Source organism: Seriola dumerili, unplaced genomic scaffold (genome assembly GCF_002260705.1).
Source record: "Seriola dumerili isolate Sdu_G_001 unplaced genomic scaffold, Sdu_1.0 BDQW01000138.1, whole genome shotgun sequence".
Taxonomy (NCBI): domain Eukaryota; kingdom Metazoa; phylum Chordata; class Actinopteri; order Carangiformes; family Carangidae; genus Seriola; species Seriola dumerili.
Window position 1 is genome coordinate 14,073,449 of NW_019174393.1, and position 25,728 is coordinate 14,099,176.

Sequence of the window (25,728 nt, forward strand, 5' to 3'; positions counted from 1 at the left end):
TGTGGCACATTTGGTCACTGCAGCAGCAAAGTGACAGAATTCAGTGGGGGAATTAAGTGGATTAACTAGCGTGATTAAGAGTAATTAATCAATTATAAGCTCTCAAGCTCTCAAATAGAAAACAGAGCCTTCATTGTCCCAAAGAGGAAATTCACTTTGCTGTACTGCACATGTCTCACTCATAAAAGCCACAGAATATCATTTCAGATGTAGTGTGTGTAATGCAACTGAACATGTTCTCTTTGGGGACAAGTAGACTAATAGAACAATATGGATTGCATACTGCTTTTCAAAAGCAGTAACCAAAGTGGTTAACAACAGAGTGTTGTGTTTGTGGATGACAGTCATTGCTGGTAGTGTTTCTGGTTATGGTTATATTATTCAGTGGTTTCGATGAAGCTGTTAACAGGGGTCTTGGCAGTGAAGCGAATGTTTTGCCACTGATGAGTTTCTCTGTCTTAATGATAGTCACACACAGGTACTTGTTTTCAACTCGTTGTATTAAGCTGGGGATGGGTTGTAGAAAGGTCATACCTTAGTAATTATATGTGCTGGTTGGTCCCCTCATTCCTGTAAATAATAATATGCTGTTTTTTGGTTCAGCATTTTTTCATACTTAACCTGTGCAATAACAGCATGGTAAATATATGGAGTAACCACTGCTTACTCATATAGAGAAATAAATGTGAAGAAGAAGTTATGCAGTTAATATGTAGAAAGCTGTAGGTTCTGGCTTGTAAAGATGATACATCAGTTACTCAGTAATTATTAGATGTACTTAAAGACTGTGGTAATATCAATATGTACACACCAAATTGTACAAATGATACCAAAATGTTTATTAAATAACCTCTTGATAAGGTTTGGTGAAATTTCTTTTTCATGGCGAGAAATGCAACTCGGGAAAATAATTCCCATGACGCCACAGTTTGTAGTTTACTGATTAGCTAGCTAGCGCTGGCTAGCAAAGCAGACAGGAAGCAGGACTGAAAGGAGTCTTTATGTTCAACAAGAGGTAAATGGCCTTTGGCAGCCAACTTCTCAAATAAGTAAAGTAAACGATAGTGTAGCTTATCAACACTCTATGGACTCGTACTTCGTTGTTACAGAGAGAATATGTGCGGCGGGTTGTACATCATGTTAGCCCAGTTAGCAAGCTAAATTCAGTTGTGCTAACGTTCACTATTTGTCTTACCAAGTTGTTGCTAAAGTTAGCTTGTTAAGCCAGCTACGTTATGTCGCTCAGCATTTCGCTTGAATTATGGTCTTCTGTGTTCACTGTGAAAACTTGTCTGAACCATGCTAATGACTGCTTATTTTAATCATACTGCCCCGATGTAGCAATGAAAATAGTAGAGACAGGGTCTGTCCGATAACGGACGCATTAAAGTAGCTAACTGGCTGGATAGCATCCCAAGTCGCGGGACACAGGGCGGGTATTTAAAAACAGCTCAAAGCCTTTGACAAATCTCAGACATCAGTTTGAAATGTTAGCTCAACCCACAGTTAATCTAAGGATATTCCACGATGACCCATAGCCTAAACTTTCAGTGTGTGCTTACATTATTAGCTTGTATTTGAAAAGATTTCAACAAACCTCAGCCAGTTAACATAAAGTTTACTGTATTCTTTTGTGACACTTGGCTGTATGTTTGGATCTGAGTCGGCATATGAAACTCTCGGTTATACAGTTATGATTTTATATAACAGTTCTTAAATAAGCAAGAACACATTATGATTTGTTTGTTTATTTCATCATTTGTTTGGCGAAGCAAACACAAATAGTTCCACACATGGACTGATACTGGACTGTTGCTAAGCAACACATGAACATTTCACGATGGTGTTTTTATGCCTTACAATACTTTGATGTTTTTATGCCTGGGTGGTAGAGTGGTTAGAACTGATGACTCAAGGTGAGAAGGTTCTGGGTTCCCATACAATTCAAAGACATGCACATTAGGTTAGCTCTAGCTGACTTTTTTCTGCCTTGCTATACTATGACTTTTTTATGCCTGAGTATGCTATGGCATTTTCATGCCTTCTATAGTATCACTTTTTATGCCATACTATAAAATGATTTTTATGCCTTTTAATATACTGTGGTATACATTAGGTTAATTGGCAACTCTAGCTGACTTTTTTCTGCCTTGCTATACTATGAGGTTTTTGTGCCTTACTATAGGCTTCTATGACTTTTTATGCCTTTTTAGGCCTTACTATACTATGACGTTTTTTGACGTGTTTTAAGCCTTATATAGTATGTCGGTTTTATGCCTATGACGAGCTATACTGACGTTTTTGTGCCTTTTATGTCTTACTATATCATTTCGTCTTATGCCTTGCCATACTATGACGTTTTCATGACCTTTTATGCCTTAATATACCATGAAGTTTTTTTGATTTTTTATGCCATACTATACTATGACGTTTTTTGGCATTTTTATGACAAACTATACTATGACGTTTTTGTGCCTTATGTCTTGCTATATCATTTCATCTTATGCCTCGCCATATTATGAGGTTTTTATGACCTTTTATGCCTTAATATCCTATTATCTTTTTTTTTTTTTACTTTTTATGCCATACTATAGTATGACGTTTTTTGATATTTTATGCCATGCTATACTATATCATTTGATGCCTTACCATACTATGACGTTGTTATGACCTTTTATGCCTTAATATACTATCATGTTTTTGTGACGTTTTATGCCATACTATACTATGACGTTTTTTAAAATTTTTATGCCTTACTATATCATTTCATCTCATGCCTTGCCATACTATGACGTTTTCATGACCTTTTATGCCTTAGTATACTATCATGTTTTTTTGATGTTTTATGCCATACTATAATATGACCATTTTTGATATTTTTATGCCGTTCTATACTATGTCGTTTGATAACTTACCATAATATGACGTATTTATGACCTTTTATGCCTTAATATACTATCATGTTTTGTGACTTTTTATGCCATACTATGCTATGACGTTTTTTGGCATTTTTATGCCATAGTATAGTATGACTTTTTTGGCATTTTTATGTGTTTATGCCTTACTATACTATGTCGTTTGGTGCCTCAACATAATATGATATTTTAATGACCTTTTATGCCCTAATATACTATGACGTTTTTGTGACCTTTTATGCCTTAATATCCTATGATTTTGTTTATGACGTTTTTTGGCATTTTCTGCCATACTATACTTTGACGTTTTTTGGCATTTTTATGACTAATTATATTATTTCATCACATGCCTTGCCATACTATGACGTTTATATGACCTTTTATGCCTTAATATACTATGATATTTTTTTGACGTTTTTTGCCATACTATACTATGGCGTTTTTTGGCATTTTCTGCCATACTATACTTTGATGTTTTTTGGCATTTTTATGCCTAATTATATTATTTCATCACATGCATTGCCATACTATGATGTTTANCCTTAATATCCTATGATTTTGTTTATGACGTTTTTTGGCATTTTCTGCCATACTATACTTTGACGTTTTTTGGCATTTTTATGACTAATTATATTATTTCATCACATGCCTTGCCATACTATGATATTTATATGACCTTTTATGCCTTAATATACTATGATATTTTTTTGACGTTTTTTGCCATACTATACTATGACGTTTTTTGGCATTTTCTGCCATACTATACTTTGACGTTTTTTGGCATTTTTATGACTAATTATATTATTTCATCACATGCCTTGCCATACTATGACGTTTATATGACCTTTTATGCCTTAATATACTATGATATTTTTTTGACGTTTTTTGCCATACTATACTATGACGTTTTTTGGCATTTTCTGCCATACTATACTTTGACGTTTTTTGGCATTTTTATGCCTTAATCATATTATTTCATCACATGCCTTGCCATACTATGACGTTTATATGACCTTTTATGCCTTAATATACTATGATATTTTTTTGACGTTTTTTGCCATACTATACTATGACGTTTTTTGGCATTTTCTGCCATACTATACTTTGACGTTTTTTGGCATTTTTATGCCTAATTATATTATTTCATCACATGCCTTGCCATACTATGACGTTTATATGACCTTTTATGCCTTAATATACTATGATATTTTTTTGACGTTTTTTGCCATACTATACTATGACGTTTTTTGGCATTTTCTGCCATACTATACTTTGACGTTTTTTGGCATTTTTATGCCTAATTATATTATTTCATCACATGCCTTGCCATACTATGACGTTTATATGACCTTTTATGCCTTAATATACTATGATATTTTTTTGACGTTTTTTGCCATACTATACTATGACGTTTTTTGGCATTTTCTGCCATACTATACTTTGACGTTTTTTGGCATTTTTATGCCTAATTATATTATTTCATCACATGCCTTGCCATACTATGACGTTTATATGACCTTTTATGCCTTAATATACTATGATATTTTTTTGACGTTTTTTGCCATACTATACTATGACGTTTTTTGGCATTTTCTGCCATACTATACTTTGACGTTTTTTGGCATTTTTATGCCTAATTATATTATTTCATCACATGCCTTGCCATACTATGACGTTTATATGACCTTTTATGCCTTAATATACTATGATATTTTTTTGACGTTTTTTGCCATACTATACTATGACGTTTTTTGGCATTTTCTGCCATACTATACTTTGACGTTTTTTGGCATTTTTATGCCTAATTATATTATTTCATCACATGCCTTGCCATACTATGACGTTTATATGACCTTTTATGCCTTAATATACTATGATATTTTTTTGACGTTTTTTGCCATACTATACTATGACGTTTTTTGGCATTTTCTGCCATACTATACTTTGACGTTTTTTGGCATTTTTATGCCTAATTATATTATTTCATCACATGCCTTGCCATACTATGACGTTTATATGACCTTTTATGCCTTAATATACTATGATATTTTTTTGACGTTTTTTGCCATACTATACTATGACGTTTTTTGGCATTTTCTGCCATACTATACTTTGACGTTTTTTGGCATTTTTATGCCTAATTATATTATTTCATCACATGCCTTGCCATACTATGACGTTTATATGACCTTTTATGCCTTAATATACTATGATATTTTTTTGACGTTTTTTGCCATACTATACTATGACGTTTTTTGGCATTTTCTGCCATACTATACTTTGACGTTTTTTGGCATTTTTATGCCTAATTATATTATTTCATCACATGCCTTGCCATACTATGACGTTTATATGACCTTTTATGCCTTAATATACTATGATATTTTTTTGACGTTTTTTGCCATACTATACTATGACGTTTTTTGGCATTTTCTGCCATACTATACTTTGACGTTTTTTGGCATTTTTATGCCTAATTATATTATTTCATCACATGCCTTGCCATACTATGACGTTTATATGACCTTTTATGCCTTAATATACTATGATATTTTTTTGACGTTTTTTGCCATACTATACTATGACGTTTTTTGGCATTTTCTGCCATACTATACTTTGACGTTTTTTGGCATTTTTATGCCTAATTATATTATTTCATCACATGCCTTGCCATACTATGACGTTTATATGACCTTTTATGCCTTAATATACTATGATATTTTTTTGACGTTTTTTGCCATACTATACTATGACGTTTTTTGGCATTTTCTGCCATACTATACTTTGACGTTTTTTGGCATTTTTATGCCTAATTATATTATTTCATCACATGCCTTGCCATACTATGACGTTTATATGACCTTTTATGCCTTAATATACTATGATATTTTTTTGACGTTTTTTGCCATACTATACTATGACGTTTTTTGGCATTTTCTGCCATACTATACTTTGACGTTTTTTGGCATTTTTATGCCTAATTATATTATTTCATCACATGCCTTGCCATACTATGACGTTTATATGACCTTTTATGCCTTAATATACTATGATATTTTTTTGACGTTTTTTGCCATACTATACTATGACGTTTTTTGGCATTTTCTGCCATACTATACTTTGACGTTTTTTGGCATTTTTATGCCTAATTATATTATTTCATCACATGCCTTGCCATACTATGACGTTTATATGACCTTTTATGCCTTAATATACTATGATATTTTTTTGACGTTTTTTGCCATACTATACTATGACGTTTTTTGGCATTTTCTGCCATACTATACTTTGACGTTTTTTGGCATTTTTATGCCTAATTATATTATTTCATCACATGCCTTGCCATACTATGACGTTTATATGACCTTTTATGCCTTAATATACTATGATATTTTTTTGACGTTTTTTGCCATACTATACTATGACGTTTTTTGGCATTTTCTGCCATACTATACTTTGACGTTTTTTGGCATTTTTATGCCTAATTATATTATTTCATCACATGCCTTGCCATACTATGACGTTTATATGACCTTTTATGCCTTAATATACTATGATATTTTTTTGACGTTTTTTGCCATACTATACTATGACGTTTTTTGGCATTTTCTGCCATACTATACTTTGACGTTTTTTGGCATTTTTATGCCTAATTATATTATTTCATCACATGCCTTGCCATACTATGACGTTTATATGACCTTTTATGCCTTAATATACTATGATATTTTTTTGACGTTTTTTGCCATACTATACTATGACGTTTTTTGGCATTTTCTGCCATACTATACTTTGACGTTTTTTGGCATTTTTATGCCTAATTATATTATTTCATCACATGCCTTGCCATACTATGACGTTTATATGACCTTTTATGCCTTAATATACTATGATATTTTTTTGACGTTTTTTGCCATACTATACTATGACGTTTTTTGGCATTTTCTGCCATACTATACTTTGACGTTTTTTGGCATTTTTATGCCTAATTATATTATTTCATCACATGCCTTGCCATACTATGACGTTTATATGACCTTTTATGCCTTAATATACTATGATATTTTTTTGACGTTTTTTGCCATACTATACTATGACGTTTTTTGGCATTTTCTGCCATACTATACTTTGACGTTTTTTGGCATTTTTATGCCTAATTATATTATTTCATCACATGCCTTGCCATACTATGACGTTTATATGACCTTTTATGCCTTAATATACTATGATATTTTTTTGACGTTTTTTGCCATACTATACTATGACGTTTTTTGGCATTTTCTGCCATACTATACTTTGACGTTTTTTGGCATTTTTATGCCTAATTATATTATTTCATCACATGCCTTGCCATACTATGACGTTTATATGACCTTTTATGCCTTAATATACTATGATATTTTTTTGACGTTTTTTGCCATACTATACTATGACGTTTTTTGGCATTTTCTGCCATACTATACTTTGACGTTTTTTGGCATTTTTATGCCTAATTATATTATTTCATCACATGCCTTGCCATACTATGACGTTTATATGACCTTTTATGCCTTAATATACTATGATATTTTTTTGACGTTTTTTGCCATACTATACTATGACGTTTTTTGGCATTTTCTGCCATACTATACTTTGACGTTTTTTGGCATTTTTATGCCTAATTATATTATTTCATCACATGCCTTGCCATACTATGACGTTTATATGACCTTTTATGCCTTAATATACTATGATATTTTTTTGACGTTTTTTGCCATACTATACTATGACGTTTTTTGGCATTTTCTGCCATACTATACTTTGACGTTTTTTGGCATTTTTATGCCTAATTATATTATTTCATCACATGCCTTGCCATACTATGACGTTTATATGACCTTTTATGCCTTAATATACTATGATATTTTTTTGACGTTTTTTGCCATACTATACTATGACGTTTTTTGGCATTTTCTGCCATACTATACTTTGACGTTTTTTGGCATTTTTATGCCTAATTATATTATTTCATCACATGCCTTGCCATACTATGACGTTTATATGACCTTTTATGCCTTAATATACTATGATATTTTTTTGACGTTTTTTGCCATACTATACTATGACGTTTTTTGGCATTTTCTGCCATACTATACTTTGACGTTTTTTGGCATTTTTATGCCTAATTATATTATTTCATCACATGCCTTGCCATACTATGACGTTTATATGACCTTTTATGCCTTAATATACTATGATATTTTTTTGACGTTTTTTGCCATACTATACTATGACGTTTTTTGGCATTTTCTGCCATACTATACTTTGACGTTTTTTGGCATTTTTATGCCTAATTATATTATTTCATCACATGCCTTGCCATACTATGACGTTTATATGACCTTTTATGCCTTAATATACTATGATATTTTTTTGACGTTTTTTGCCATACTATACTATGACGTTTTTTGGCATTTTCTGCCATACTATACTTTGACGTTTTTTGGCATTTTTATGCCTAATTATATTATTTCATCACATGCCTTGCCATACTATGACGTTTATATGACCTTTTATGCCTTAATATACTATGATATTTTTTTGACGTTTTTTGCCATACTATACTATGACATTTTTTAAAATTTTTCTGTCAAACTATACTTTGACGTTTTTTGGCATTTTTATGCCTAATTATATTATTTCATCACATGCCTTGCCATACTATGACGTTTATATGACCTTTTATGCCTTAATATACTATGATATTTTTTTGACGTTTTTTGCCATACTATACTATGACGTTTTTTGGCATTTTCTGCCATACTATACTTTGACGTTTTTTGGCATTTTTATGACTAATTATATTATTTCATCACATGCCTTGCCATACTATGACGTTTATATGACCTTTTATGCCTTAATATACTATGATATTTTTTTGACGTTTTTTGCCATACTATACTATGACGTTTTTTGGCATTTTCTGCCATACTATACTTTGACGTTTTTTGGCATTTTTATGCCTAATTATATTATTTCATCACATGCCTTGCCATACTATGATATTTATATGACCTTTTATGCCTTAATATACTATGACATTTTTTGGCATTCTTATGACAACCTATACTATGGCATTTTTTGGCATTTTTATGCCGTACTATATCATTTCATCTTATGCCTTGCCACACTATGACGTTTTCATGACCTTTTATGCCTTAATATACTGTTTTTATTTTGACGTCTTATGCCATACTATACTATGACGTTTTTTGGCATTTTTATGCCGTACTATATCATTTCATCTTATGCCTTGCCACACTATGACGTTTTCATGACCTTTTATGCCTTAATATACTGTTTTTATTTTGACGTCTTATGCCATACTATACTATGACGTTTTTTGGCATTTTTACGACAAACTATACTATACTATGTTTTTGTGCCTTGTTATGTCTTACTATATCATTTCGTCTTATGTCTTGCCAAAATATGACGTTTTCATGACCTGGCATTTTTATGCCTTACTATATCATTTCATCTCATGCCTTGCTATACTATGACATTTTCATGACCTTTTATGCATTAATATACTATGTTTTCATTTTGACGTTTTATGCCATACTATACTATGACGTTTTTTGGCATTTTTATGACAAACTATACTATGACGTTTTTGTGCCTTGTTATGTCTTACTATATCATTTCATCTTATGTCTTGCCAAAATATGACTTTTTCATGACCTTTTATGCCTTAATATACTATCATGTTTTTTTGACGTTTTATGCCATACTATACTATGATGTTTTTTGGCATTCTTATGACAAACTATACTATGGCACTTTTTGGCGTTTTTATGCCTTACTATATCATTTCATCTTATGCCTTGCCATACTAGGACCTTTTATGCCTTACTATACTGTCATTTTTATGACTTTTTATGCCTTACTATACTGTCATTTTTATGACTTTTTATGCCTTACTATACTGTCATTTTTATGACTTTTTATGCCTTACTATACTGTCATTTTTATGACTTTTTATGCCTTACTATACTGTCATTTTTATGACTTTTTATGCCTTACTATACTGTCATTTTTATGACTTTTTATGCCTTACTATACTGTCATTTTTATGACTTTTTATGCCTTACTATACTGTCATTTTTATGACTTTTTATGCCTTACTATACTGTCATTTTTATGACTTTTTATGCCTTACTATACTGTCATTTTTATGACTTTTTATGCCTTACTATACTGTCATTTTTATGACTTTTTATGCCTTACTATACTGTCATTTTTATGACTTTTTATGCCTTACTATACTGTCATTTTTATGACTTTTTATGCCTTACTATACTGTCATTTTTATGACTTTTTATGCCTTACTATACTGTCATTTTTATGACTTTTTATGCCTTACTATACTGTCATTTTTATGACTTTTTATGCCTTACTATACTGTCATTTTTATGACTTTTTATGCCTTACTATACTGTCATTTTTATGACTTTTTATGCCTTACTATACTGTCATTTTTATGACTTTTTATGCCTTACTATACTGTCATTTTTATGACTTTTTATGCCTTACTATACTGTCATTTTTATGACTTTTTATGCCTTACTATACTGTCATTTTTATGACTTTTTATGCCTTACTATACTGTCATTTTTATGACTTTTTATGCCTTACTATACTGTCATTTTTATGACTTTTTATGCCTTACTATACTGTCATTTTTATGACTTTTTATGCCTTACTATACTGTCATTTTTATGACTTTTTATGCCTTACTATACTGTCATTTTTATGACTTTTTATGCCTTACTATACTGTCATTTTTATGACTTTTTATGCCTTACTATACTGTCATTTTTATGACTTTTTATGCCTTACTATACTGTCATTTTTATGACTTTTTATGCCTTACTATACTGTCATTTTTATGACTTTTTATGCCTTACTATACTGTCATTTTTATGACTTTTTATGCCTTACTATACTGTCATTTTTATGACTTTTTATGCCTTACTATACTGTCATTTTTATGACTTTTTATGCCTTACTATACTGTCATTTTTATGACTTTTTATGCCTTACTATACTGTCATTTTTATGACTTTTTATGCCTTACTATACTGTCATTTTTATGACTTTTTATGCCTTACTATACTGTCATTTTTATGACTTTTTATGCCTTACTATACTGTCATTTTTATGACTTTTTATGCCTTACTATACTGTCATTTTTATGACTTTTTATGCCTTACTATACTGTCATTTTTATGACTTTTTATGCCTTACTATACTGTCATTTTTATGACTTTTTATGCCTTACTATACTGTCATTTTTATGACTTTTTATGCCTTACTATACTGTCATTTTTATGACTTTTTATGCCTTACTATACTGTCATTTTTATGACTTTTTATGCCTTACTATACTGTCATTTTTATGACTTTTTATGCCTTACTATACTGTCATTTTTATGACTTTTTATGCCTTACTATACTGTCATTTTTATGACTTTTTATGCCTTACTATACTGTCATTTTTATGACTTTTTATGCCTTACTATACTGTCATTTTTATGACTTTTTATGCCTTACTATACTGTCATTTTTATGACTTTTTATGCCTTACTATACTGTCATTTTTATGACTTTTTATGCCTTACTATACTGTCATTTTTATGACTTTTTATGCCTTACTATACTGTCATTTTTATGACTTTTTATGCCTTACTATACTGTCATTTTTATGACTTTTTATGCCTTACTATACTGTCATTTTTATGACTTTTTATGCCTTACTATACTGTCATTTTTATGACTTTTTATGCCTTACTATACTGTCATTTTTATGACTTTTTATGCCTTACTATACTGTCATTTTTATGACTTTTTATGCCTTACTATACTGTCATTTTTATGACTTTTTATGCCTTACTATACTGTCATTTTTATGACTTTTTATGCCTTACTATACTGTCATTTTTATGACTTTTTATGCCTTACTATACTGTCATTTTTATGACTTTTTATGCCTTACTATACTGTCATTTTTATGACTTTTTATGCCTTACTATACTGTCATTTTTATGACTTTTTATGCCTTACTATACTGTCATTTTTATGACTTTTTATGCCTTACTATACTGTCATTTTTATGACTTTTTATGCCTTACTATACTGTCATTTTTATGACTTTTTATGCCTTACTATACTGTCATTTTTATGACTTTTTATGCCTTACTATACTGTCATTTTTATGACTTTTTATGCCTTACTATACTGTCATTTTTATGACTTTTTATGCCTTACTATACTGTCATTTTTATGACTTTTTATGCCTTACTATACTGTCATTTTTATGACTTTTTATGCCTTACTATACTGTCATTTTTATGACTTTTTATGCCTTACTATACTGTCATTTTTATGACTTTTTATGCCTTACTATACTGTCATTTTTATGACTTTTTATGCCTTACTATACTGTCATTTTTATGACTTTTTATGCCTTACTATACTGTCATTTTTATGACTTTTTATGCCTTACTATACTGTCATTTTTATGACTTTTTATGCCTTACTATACTGTCATTTTTATGACTTTTTATGCCTTACTATACTGTCATTTTTATGACTTTTTATGCCTTACTATACTGTCATTTTTATGACTTTTTATGCCTTACTATACTGTCATTTTTATGACTTTTTATGCCTTACTATACTGTCATTTTTATGACTTTTTATGCCTTACTATACTGTCATTTTTATGACTTTTTATGCCTTACTATACTGTCATTTTTATGACTTTTTATGCCTTACTATACTGTCATTTTTATGACTTTTTATGCCTTACTATACTGTCATTTTTATGACTTTTTATGCCTTACTATACTGTCATTTTTATGACTTTTTATGCCTTACTATACTGTCATTTTTATGACTTTTTATGCCTTACTATACTGTCATTTTTATGACTTTTTATGCCTTACTATACTGTCATTTTTATGACTTTTTATGCCTTACTATACTGTCATTTTTATGACTTTTTATGCCTTACTATATCATTTCATCTTATGCCTTGCCATACTATGACGTTTTTTGGCATTTTTATGTCTAATTATATTATTTCATCACATGCATTGCCAGACTATGATATTTATATGACCTTCTACACCTTAATATACTATGTTGTTTTTTTGACGTTTTTTGCCATACTATACTATGACGTTTTTTGAAATTTTTCTGTCAAACTATACTTTGACGTTTTTTGGCATTTTTATGCCTAATTATATTATTTCATCACATGCCTTGCCATACTATGACGTTTATATGATCTTTTATGCCTTAATATACTATGATATTTTTTTGACGTTTTTTGCCATGCTATACTATGACGTTTTTTGGCATTTTCTGCCATACTATACTTTGATGTTTTTTGGCATTTTTATGCCTAATTATATTATTTCATCACATGCCTTGCCATACTATGACGTTTATATGACCTTTTATGCCTTAATATACTATGTTATTTTTTTGACGTTTTTTGCCATACTATACTATGACGTTTTTTGGCATTTTCTGCCATACTATACTTTGACGTTTTTTGGCATTTTTATGACTAATTATATTATTTCATCACATGCCTTGCCATACTATGACGTTTATATGACCTTTTATGCCTTAATATACTATGATATTTTTTTGACGTTTTTTGCCATACTATACTATGACGTTTTTTGGCATTTTCTGCCATACTATACTTTGATGTTTTTTGGCATTTTTATGACTAATTATATTATTTCATCACATGCCTTGCCATACTATGACGTTTATATGGCCTTTTATGCCTTAATATACTATGATATTTTTTTGACGTTTTTTGCCATGCTATACTATGACGTTTTTTGGCATTTTCTGCCATACTATACTTTGATGTTTTTTGGTATTTTTATGACTAATTATATTATTTCATCACATGCCTTGCCATACTATGACGTTTATATGACCTTTTATGCCTTAATATACTATGATATTTTTTTGACGTTTTTTGCCATACTATACTATGATGTTTTTTGGCATTTTCTGCCATACTATACTTTGATGTTTTTTGGCATTTTTATGCCTAATTATATTATTTCATCACATGCATTGCCATACTATGATGTTTATTTGACCTTTTACACCTTAATATACTATGTTGTTTTTTTGACGTTTTTTGCCATACTATACTATGACGTTTTTTGGCATTTTTATGCCTAATTATATTATTTCATCACATGCCTTGCCATACAATGACGTTTATATGACCTTTTATGCCTTAATATACTATGATATTTTTTTGACGTTTTTTGCCATACTATACTATGACGTTTTTTGGCATTTTCTGCCATACTATACTTTGATGTTTTTTGGCATTTTTATGCCTAATTATATTATTTCATCACATGCATTGCCATACTATGATGTTTATTTGACCTTTTATGCCTTAATATACTGTTTTTATTTTGACGTTTTTTGGCATTTTTAGGACAAACTATACTATGACGTTTTTGTGCCTTTTTATGTCTTACTACATCATTTCGTCTTATGCCTTGCCATATTATGATGTTTTTATGACCTTTTATGCCTTAATATACTATGATGTTTTTTTTGACATTTCATGCCATACTATACTATGACATTTTTTGGCATTTTTATGCCATAGTATAGTATGATTTTATTTGGCATTTTTATGTTTTTATGCCTTACTATACTCTGTCGTTTGATGCCTCACCATATTATGACGGTTTTATGACCTTTTATGCCTTAATATACTATGATTCTTTTTGACGTTGTATGCCATATTATACCATGACGTTTTTTGGCATTTTTATGCCTTGATATACCATGATGTTTTTTTGACTTTTTATGCCATAGTATACTATGACGTTTTTTGGCATTTTTATGCCTTGATATAACCTGATGTTTTTTTGACTTTTTATGCCATAGTATACTATGACCTTTTTTTGGCATCTTTATGCCTTACTGTACTATGTTGTTTGATGCCTCACCATACTATGACGTTTTCATGACCTTATATGCCTTAATATACTATGTTTTTTTGACGAAAAAAACTATGTAGTAAATAAAGGCATAAAAAGTCATAAAAACGACTTAATATAGTAAGGCATAAAAATAGAAAAGAAATTAACATAGTATAGTATGGCATAAAAACATCAATAATGTCATAGTATTGTAAAGTCATAAAAACCACACACTATATAAGGCATAAACACATCAAAACATGTCATAGTATAGAAATGTCTAAAAAGTGAAAAAAAACGACAAAGTATAGTAAGGCATAAAAACGTGAAAAAAACGTCATAGTATAATAAGGCTTAAAAATGTCATAAAAACATCATAGTATATAAGGCATAAAAGGTCAAAACACGTTATACTATTCTAAGCAATAAAAATTAAGTGACAACCCCTCATAAAAAGTGAAAAAAACGACATAGTATACTATGGAATAAACACGTCATACTATAGTAAAGCATAAAAACGTCATAATATACTAAGGCATAAAAAGTGAAAAAATGTCATAGTATAGTAAGGTATAAAATGTCAAAAAATGTCATAGAATAGTAAGGCATAAACACGTCAAAAAACGTCATAGTATAGTAAGGCCTAAAAAGGCATAAAAACGAAATACTATATAAGGCTTTTATCACGTCAACAAATGTCATAGTATAGTAAGGCATGAAAAGTGAAAAAAAACATGTTATGGCATAAAAAGTGAAAAAATGTCATAGTATAGTCGGGCCTAAAAAGGCATAAAAACATCATACTGTACTAAGGATTAAAAAGGTCAAAAAACGTCATAGTATAGTAAGGCCTAAAAAGTAAAAAAAAAAAAAACCCACATACCGTACTATAGTATGGCATAAAACGTCATAATGTACGACGTTTATATGACATTTCATGCATTACTAGTCTATGAGTTTTTTTTATGTTTTTATGACTCATTATAACATGACTTTTTATGCTTTAAAATACTATTACATTTTTATGCCTTACTATATTATGATGTTCTCATGTCTTACTATACAATGAGTTATTTATTAGGCGGCACGGTGCAGTGGTTAGAGCGGTTAACTCACAGTGAGGTTGTGGGTGTGAACCCTGAACAGTCCAAAGACATGCATAGCTTAACTGTCATAACTGGCAACTCTAACTGACTTGTTTATGCCTTATTATACTATGACTTTTTTCATGCCTTACTATATAATGACTTTTTCTGCCTTAGGAAATTATGACTTTTTTATGTTTTACAATACTATGATATTTTTATGCCTTACTATACTATGACTTTTTGATGCCTTAATATACTATGACGTTTTTATGCCTTATTATACTATGATGTTTTTAATCCTTACAATACTATGACTCTTTATGCGTTACTGTACTATGATGGTTTTTTTTGCCTCGCTATACTATGACGTTTTTATGCCTTACAATACTATCACGTTTCTATGCCTTATTATACTGACATTTTTATTCCTTATTATACTATGACGTTTCTATGCCTTGCTATAATATTATGTTTTTATGCATTACTATACAATGACTTTTTATGCCTTAGCATACTATCACATTTTTATGCCTTACTATACTATAACTTTTTATGCTTTACTATACCATGACTTTGTATGCTTCAATATACTATGACGTTTTTATGCCTTATCTTATATGTCTATAATACAGACAGACATACTACAATACATATTTTATATTAATGAATTAATATTATTCATATGTAATTATATGATATTGGTGCAATTTCTAACAGGTTTTATACGTAATTTTTACTTCATATATACAAATATTTCATTTATGGAAATTCGACACATGTTCATATACACTGCCCAAAAAATTAAGGAAACACTTAATCATCACAGTATAACACCAAGTCAGTTAAACAGGGTGATCAATCTGTCCATTTAGGAAGCACAAGTGATTGTGAATCAATTTCATCTGCTTTGGTGCAAATGAACGTGAAAACAGGTGCAATGGAGGGCCAAAAGCAAGACAACCCCCATAAAGGGACTGGTTTTGCATGTGGTGGTTACAGACAATTGACCTCTCCTTACCCTATGTTATGCTAGTGTCCTTGTCACTACTGGTAGCATGAGGCGGTACCTGCAGCCCAATCGCAGTATGCACAGGTAGTACCGTTCCTCCAGGATGGCACATCCATACATGCGGTCACAAGAAGGTTTGCTGTTTCTCCCAGAAAAGTCTCAAGATAATGGGAGAGACACCAGGAGACTGACCGTTACACGAGGAGAGCTGGACAGGGCTGTAGATGAGCATGTGGGGGCCATACACACTACTGAGCCACATTATGAGTTGCCATGATGAAATTCATACAAGTTGGATCAGCCTGTGATATCAATTTTTCACTTTGATTTGCGGTGTGATTGTGAATCCAGCCCTCAGTTGGTTGATGATTTTGGTTTCCATTGACCGTTGTTACATTATTTTGTTCTCAACAAATTATACAATTTACATTAGCAAAGATTTTCAACCTGAATAATTTGTTCATCAAGATCTGATGTGATGTGATTTAAGTGTTCCATTAATTATTTTGAGCAGTGTATTACTTTTGCGTAAGGGCATTCCTGAATGTAAATTCAGATCTTATATGTTAATAAACTGTTTGGTTGACGGAATTAATAGGCCAATCTCTTTGTTTTGGAGGGGTGGCAGGCTTGTTGCGTCCCTACCAATGTTGAGACCAAACCTACACCCTTGGGTTCAGTGGTTGTAATCACAGACTCTGCATATCCACAGCAGAGCCAGCAGCCGGGGAGCGGAGCTAACTAATCACTTGAGATTGATTCAGAGCTTTGCCTTGACTGTGAAGAGGTGGAGATCTTAACAAGTAGCTTGGGGACTCTTGTCAAAGCCACCATGGTTACTAACTGACAACAAAACATAGGCGTGATTCTGCCCTTTAAAAGCACCACACCACACACAGAGGACACAGTCTTTGTCACTGTTAAAGTACAGGGTGTTTACTGACATCCTTTATAACCTTTATTACTATATTACTATTATTACTATAACCTTTTTTTAAATACATATATTACATATCTGACCCTTTTCTGCAGAGGTGAGATGTCCTCCTCCACCCTCGGCCAGTCGCGGCCTCTTGTCTCAAACCTGGAGCCTGGGATGGGGAAATCTGCAGCCATGCTGGGGTTGTCAGCTGGGCTGGGGGGAGCAGAGATGGAGCTGCAGAAGATGCTTATTGATGAGAGGATGAAATGCGAAAACCACAGGACCAACTACCAGACGCTAAAGGCTGAACATGCCAGGTAAAGCTAAATGGAATTTAACGTTTACGCTTTTTAATTTCTTTTTTTATCAGTCTATTGGTGTCTATTTTATTTGTATGAACATTGAGGGAATGTAAATCAAATCCTTTAGAGTTGATATGACATACTAACACGGTATCCATGCAGCAGCAGGAACATGGGGAAAAATAATCTTTTTATAACCAACAAAACATCAGCAACACTGATACAGGGGTCATACTTTTACAGGGAAAACTCTTCAGTCATTAGAGAGTGAGGAGACAATATGCATTTTAAAGTTAAGTCTGTTTTTCCACCACATACTGAGCTTCACAGTTTGCAATGGTAGTCAGCTGTGGTATCTTCTTCGCAGCCTGCAGGATGAGTTCACGCGGGCACAGGGTGAACTGAAGCGGCTGCTGGGCGACAGGCAGGCCCAGCAGGAGAAACTGCAGCTGCTGTTGGCTGAGCTGCGAGGAGAGCTGCTGGACAAAACCAGGGAGCTGGAGGAGCTTCGACTGCAGGTAAACTCTTGATGAAGAGGAGAGGACATCTCAAAGGGTTAAACCTATGCCCCTTTTTCCCCCAAAAAATTTTAGATTCACAATTGATTGGTCAAAGGTCAGAATCTGCATTTACAGACTTGCACAAAAAGACGCATTTGTTTCTCATGTGGTTGAGATTTATGGGTAAATTTTTTTTAAATCACCTCTGTGCAACTGAACCTCACTGACCTTCTGGATAGAAATGTGTGTGTGTTTATGTGTTGACCAGGTGATGACCCCTCAGCGGTTGGAGTTGCTCAGAGCTCAGGTGCAGCAGGAGATGGAGGCTCCAGTGAGAGAGAGGTTCAACAAACTGGAGGAGGTCAGCCTCTGTCTTTTCATTTCTTTATTACAAGTCACTAACATCAGACACAAGTCAGCTCTCTGGGACTGAGCAGCTGCTGACCACAGTCCCTATGAGAGAGAACAGTGGTGTTACTGATAGAACTACAACCTATTTGCTTCTGGACTGTGCCTGGTTTGCATTTGGATGAACTCATATTTAAAGTTAGCTTGACATGAGTTGCTGTCCTGCCTCACAAAGATGCTCTAAATAAAAAGACGTGGGATTTATTGCCAGCGGAGACTTCAGCTATGTCCTTTGGGAATCAGTACAACAATGTACTCTAATATAGTACAACACTGATACCAAGACACCAACCTCAGCACAGTGAGAAATGCTGGAACATGTTTTTTCACCTTTACTGTCGTTCTGTGGAATTTATTGTTAATTATCTACATGATTAATCAGCTGAAATGGCCTCTACTGAAGAGGGAAATTGCTGCCATTATTCTTTAGTACCTGCTCGAAACAAGGCATCAGCAGATGTGACTATCAAGTCCATAGCAACAGTCAGGATATTAGCATTGATTGCCTTTTGAAAATCATCTGTGCTTTCAAAGGAGTAGCAGCTAATTTCCATTTTTGTCTGCCTGATTGCTCCCTCTCTCCTCTCACTGATTTGTGGCTAATGTGTGTACTTGTGGTTCTTTGTAGGAGACGGAGAAGTACAGGTCTGAGTACAACAAGCTGCGGTATGAGTTCACTTTCCTCAAGTCCCAGTTTGACCACCAGAGGGAAGAGCATGCTCGTATCCTGGAGGAGAGGAGGATTCGCTATGAGGCAGAGGTGTGTGTGTGTGTATTTGAATCATGACTTTAAGTTCTTGTGATACACTAGTATTAATTTAGAAGTTGAGATCTAAAACATTCACTGTTCACCTGTTGTCAGCTCTCTCGTCTGGAGAAGGACAGGGAGGACCTGGTGGCTCAGTACCAGGGTTCGGACTCAATGCGTGACGGGAAACGAGTGGAGGCTCTGCTGAGGGAGAAAGCCCAGCTCCACCTGCGGCTAAAGGGGCTGGAGGCGGAGGTGGCCGAGCTCCGAGCCCAGAAAGAGAACTCGGGTCAGCAGGCTGAGAACGTCCAACGTATCCAGATCAGACAGCTGTCAGAGTCTCAGGCTGCAGTGAAGTCACTAGAGGTGAGACAACAGACATGGTTGCAGGTCACTGCATTGGAATTAAAACTGCACTGTCATCAGTTTTTGTCTGATGTTTGTTTTTTTGCTGCAGCAGTTTTTAAATTTAAATTTTAAATTTGACTGTTTGACAGGCGGAGCGTCAGTCGTTGCGCCTGCAGCTTGAGCGGATGGAGAGCGAGCTTCACCAGAGCCACGAGCAGAACAGCCAGCTCACCGGACGACTGCACAAAGCTGAGAGAGAGGTCAACTCCCTCACCTGTCAGGTATGCTGATCTTTGACCTCTGACCCCTGAGATGTTTTATAAACAATAACATCATGACATGAGCCATTATTGAGCACTGTCTGGGTTTCAATGGCAGATTAAGTTTGAGGGATATGATTGGTGTAGGGCTGGGACGATTATCCGACGTAATCGAATTGTCGATTATAAAAATTATTCGACGTGGAATTTTAGTGTTGACGCGTCGTGTAAAACCACACAGGGTAAATGTTCATAGAACAAAACCGGAACTTTCTAATGGGACCGTTTATATCCATCGTCTTTGGTTTACCCGGATACAAGCGCAGCGCAAGGGCTGGGACAATGCGGTGACGTAATTGAAGTCATTGACTACGTGAATGATTTGCGTCTGTGGGAAAAAAAAAAAAGAAAAAAGATTTGCGTCTGTGTAATCTATTTGAACAACATGGCGGCGTCTACCAGCAATACGACGGAGCGTGTGGAGCAACACGAGGCAAAAAAGGCTCGCACACTACTCGCAAATTACTCGCAAATTACTGTTAGGTTAATAAAAAAAAATCGTTAGATTAGTCGAATAATCGAAAAAATAATCGCTAGATTAATCGTTTAAATAATAATCGTTTGGGACAGCCCTAGATTGGTAAGTTTATTAGAAACATAAAACGTGAACTTGTTTCTCTCTAAGTTTCATTCATTGGCTTTTACTGTTTTTGTCACAACATGAATTCACATGTGTGTTTTGTTGTCCTGAGAGGATTGAGGCTAAAACCCAGTCGGACCTGTTGTGCTAATGTTATTGTGCCAATGCAGCTGCCTGTTGAGTCATAGCTAAGACGCTAAAAGAGGACTACAACAAATACACTTGTAGTGGAAAACACCTCACCTGTATAGTTACTAGTTTATACCGTGGATGATGTTAGACTGGGATGATGACAGACACAGTCTCTACGGCCTCATGCAGACTGATTTTTTTTCTCTCCCTTCTCTGGTTCTCAGATTGAAAGTCTGAAGCATTCACACAAACTGGAGGTGGCCAGCGTCAAACTGGAGTGTGCCCGCTCTAGAGGGGAGGTGGAGAGGGAGAGAGACACACTGCAGGGGCAGAGAGATGGTATGAAACACACACACACAATGCTCATGTTTCTCTGCAGTGAGATGCCTGACTTCCTCACTTTCTGGTCTGATCATAATCTCCTAATCTGGTTTGGAGTACTCTGTCCTTTGTCATCCACCTCTTCCTCACATGTTCATCTGGTGGGAGTTAAATTTGACCGTTAAAAGCAGCTCAGAGCTACAAAAACATGTATCAACAAGAATCCCAAAGACATTTAACCCAGAGTTGTTTCTTTTCTGAACCAATTCATCCGTTTTATCATTAATTACTGTTTCTGAACACGTATAAACTCGCCTTAGCGCTTCACTGCTTTCCCTCTCTCCAGTTCTGCTCCAGAGACAAAAACATACACCCACCCCCAGGAGTTTTCTGGATGGGTGTGAGTGTGTTGTCTGTGAGAGGGAGAGAGCAAAAGGAGCAAAATGCCAAAGTGAATTTCATGTTGGCAGCTTGAAACAATCATGTGACAATTTATACTTGATGATTGTGATATAGTCATTTACTACATTCCACATGGAACAAGCAGCAGTACATCGAGTATATTTGATATATTGCCTGCCCCACTTGTTGAATTTTTCATTTATGGTCATATTTACATCACTGAGCTGAACCTTCTTAGAGTTTAAAGTGTCCTGTATTCCTCTTTGGAATACACTTTGTGAATCTCTGTCACCCTCTCACAGTCACCTGTGTGTCTCAGGTCTGCAGGCAGATGTGGAGGTGCTACAAGCTGCAGTGGAGCGACACAGAGAGGTTGTGGTGGAGAAGGAGAGGGAGATGGTGAGGAAAGTGCAGTCTGCCCGGGAGGAGGAGTTCCGCAAAACTGCAGTTTTACATGAGGAAAAGTGAGAATCACATTTCAGATACTGATATCAGAGGTCTGAGTCTGATTTTAAATTCCTTATTGGTACAAAATCTCTACATTTCATTTTTCTGTTGTCAGGTTGGAGTTGGAGAACCGTCTCGCAGCACTGGAACAGCAGAGGGCATTGCAGGACGCTGCAGAACACGCCCAGAAGGAGGAGTGGGAGGAACGGGTCCGTAGTGCCCAGCAAGGCGAGGAGTCAACCCGCAGGGAAGTGCAGAACCTGAGGTCAGTGGGGTAGAAAATCTACACAGCTGCATGAGTCAGAGGGGAAGTGTGCTGAGGCTGAGCCACGTGGTGACATTATGTGAACTCTGAGGTTCAGATACTGTTGAATGAAACTAATAAGAGCACATGGAGGGGCCATGCATTCATTTGTTGAAATACATTTAGATGAAGTCAAACTGCAGGGGTGAGATCATGCACTGCGTATACCAGCCAATTAAGAGCTCAATTTGCTTTTCAGCCTCTTTACTCCAGTTCCTGTACAAACATGCTGGGGAACAGAAACTGGAGCAAACAGGTCATTACCAAAATAATGGTGTCAGGGTTCAGCTCATCCAATGTTTGAGATTTTTTTTTTTTTTCATTTTATGCCAATACAATACAGCAGGTGTATGATCTCCATTTGTGCAAGAAAAAAGGGGAAAATAACAAAATGAACAAGAATAAAATGAGCTTTTCTGCATGGTGACATTATATTAAATGTTTATTTCATGTTTTACACAGAACAAAACTTCAGCAGCAAAGTTCACAGCTTGAGGAGCTGGAGAGACAGAGAGCAGAGATATCTGAGCTGCAGCAGGTAAGTCGGCACAATAAAAACCAAAAAACAAACCTAGTATAGTTCGTATGCTTTAAATAACTGGTTTTATTTGACCCAACAGCAGAACCAAGATCTAGGTGTCCAGCTGGGGACGCTGTCGCACTCTGAAAGTGACTTGATGGAGACCAACCAGCGCCTCAGAGAAACCCTGGACAGAGTCAGAGAGGAGCTGAGGACGGCCCGAGGCCAGGCTGAGAAGAGCCAGCACGAGGCAGAGAGGTTCAGCTGCTGGTCTGCTCTGTCTTCACATAAAAAAGCTTAACTCAACATGAGGCTTAATGCTCTCTGTCTTTTCTCCATCGTTCATCCTTCTCCAGGATGTTGGAAGACCGTCAGGTTGAGTGGTTGGAGGAGAAACACAAGCTGCAGGACCGAGAGGCCGAGCTGCAGCAGAAATACTCTCAGGTCAAAGAGAAACTGCAGAGGGCAGCGGTGGCTCAGAAGAAGGTACAGCTGTTTCCTACAATGTCTCTCATCTCAGCCGATTGGAAATGATACAACATTTTAGCTTTCAGAAAGGATTTAGATCCATTTACAAAGAGAGGTTTGTTTTCTGCTTCTCAAAATGTATTCAGAAATCATGTTTAGTGTCACCTGTTCTCGTACAGTGAGAGCAAAGGGCAGGTGGTCTCACATCCTTTGTCCTGTCACATGTCTACACACAGTTTTTAGCATTGTAACACTGACATGGTTTTAAAAGAGACTTGAATTTTTTTCTTTGTGGAAGCTGCAGATAATGTGTGTGTGTATGTGTGTGTGCTGTGTAGAGGAAAACACTGACAGAGAACAAAGAGAAGAGGCAACAGGATAAGATCCAGCTGATGGAGGCAAAGTTAGAAGAGCTGGAGCTGGAAGCTGCTGCAGCAAAGAAGTAAACATCAATTCTCATTTTCTGAATGAAATAATCCTGACACGTTAAACTGATGGTCAGATGTACTTTTTTCTGAGTAACACGCCGCCCTAATTGATGTGATATTTCTTGTAAGGACGAGTTCCTCAGTCAAATCTCCAACAAACTTAAAGTGGCATTTTCATTTAAAAACATGTCTGTTAAGTCACGTTGAGGCAACGTAATGGTAATTGAGCCTATGGTTCACTGATGAAAGTATTGCAATATTTACAGTATTAAGAACTGAGTATCAATGGCAACATTATTGTAAAAAATGTTGTATTAAGTTGCTGCTAATGCAAACCGATCATTTCCTACTGCTGCAGTTTCACATTAAATCACAAAGCAGAAGTTATTATGAAGCAGTCAGTAACTGCAGGTGGCGCCAAATCAACTAGGGCTGAAATCTTCCAGTCTGCCACATTACAACCTAATTTCATTTGTTCCCCCCTTTGGTCCAGACGTTCATCATTCTCAGAGGAACAAGCTCAACTCAGCAGACGGATGAAGGAGCTGCAGCGACGACACAACGAGTTTCGACGCCTCCTACTGGGAGGCCAGGGTCCGTTCAGCGCAGGCCCTGCGTACCTGACCTCCTCACCCACCCCCCTCCTCCTCCTCGGGTCTGAGGGGCCGTTATCCAACATCCCAGTAAGTACAGCAGTGACCAGACATTTTGGCAGCAAGAGAGAAATCCTTCATAAAAGGGGCACAGAGACTTAATTTCTACACCCACAGCAGCAGGAAATAGTCCAGAATGCATTGCAGCAATGGCACGTTTTGAGGAAATGCAGCCTCCTACTCTGACTCTCCCTTCATTTACGCAAAAGCCACACCTCATACTTTTCGCTGTGGGTTGTTAAGGGGCATCCCTTCAAATGTCACAGATCAACTGTTAAGTCAGTCTGGAGCCGAGCTGCTTCTCCACAGTAAAACCAACAAGTAAACAACTTATTTAAGTGACACACAGGAAACAGGTTGCATGTTCAAATGCAAATTACACCCATGACATAATAAAGCCAGCATTTTTTTGTGTGAGTGTGTGAATGGTGTTAATCTACATTTACAAAGAGAAGCTGTCCTAACGTGTGTCCCTTGTGCTGCAGGAGGAGCAGCATCAGAGGGAGCTCTCTCTGCTGCGTAGGAGGCTGGAGGATCTGGAAAGTGCCCAGCAGCAGCAGCTGGAGGAACTGGGATCTATGGTGCAGAGGGAGCGGGACCCCAGTCTCCAGCCTGACCTCTGACCCCTACACTGCAGAGTGAGGTGGAGCCCTGTTTACAAATCAAGGACACCAACAGTGTTTTTACAGAATAGAAACATTTATTGGTGTATTTACAAAAATGGAGTGATACATTTTGTCAGCGTTGACATGTCCCACTCGTGTTGCGATGGTGGGGACTGCTGCAGCACCTTTATTTTTTTTTTTAATTGACCATGTCGTCCTCAGGATTTAATTTTGTATTGCTATGCTTTTTGTTTGCTCTTCAACCTCGTTGAAGTTTTTGTGTGT

At 34.9% G+C, this 25,728-nt stretch overlaps 1 protein-coding gene across 1 annotated transcript; it reads left to right on the forward strand.

Annotated features, from left to right (window-relative positions):
• Window positions 1–954: 954 nt before the first annotated feature.
• Window positions 955–25,482, forward strand: cep83 (centrosomal protein 83). The gene is made up of 16 exons (XM_022748994.1): window positions 955–1,015; window positions 18,068–18,274; window positions 18,627–18,777; window positions 19,028–19,120; window positions 19,796–19,927; window positions 20,030–20,281; window positions 20,413–20,544; window positions 21,520–21,634; window positions 22,338–22,482; window positions 22,581–22,730; window positions 23,232–23,307; window positions 23,390–23,547; window positions 23,646–23,775; window positions 24,096–24,199; window positions 24,679–24,868; window positions 25,324–25,482. Exons 1-16 carry the CDS (start codon window positions 1,002–1,004, stop codon window positions 25,459–25,461), a joined length of 2,187 nt encoding a protein of 728 aa, XP_022604715.1. The 5' UTR covers window positions 955–1,001; the 3' UTR covers window positions 25,462–25,482.
• The last annotated feature ends 246 nt before the right edge of the window (window positions 25,483–25,728 follow it).

Bases quoted from the DNA above. Each gene is read 5' to 3' on its own strand.
- cep83 (XM_022748994.1), top strand. The intron at 23,776-24,095 runs GTACAGCTGTTT...TGTGCTGTGTAG, and splicing joins CAGCGGTGGCTCAGAAGAAG to AGGAAAACACTGACAGAGAA. The intron at 24,869-25,323 runs GTAAGTACAGCA...CTTGTGCTGCAG, and splicing joins GGCCGTTATCCAACATCCCA to GAGGAGCAGCATCAGAGGGA.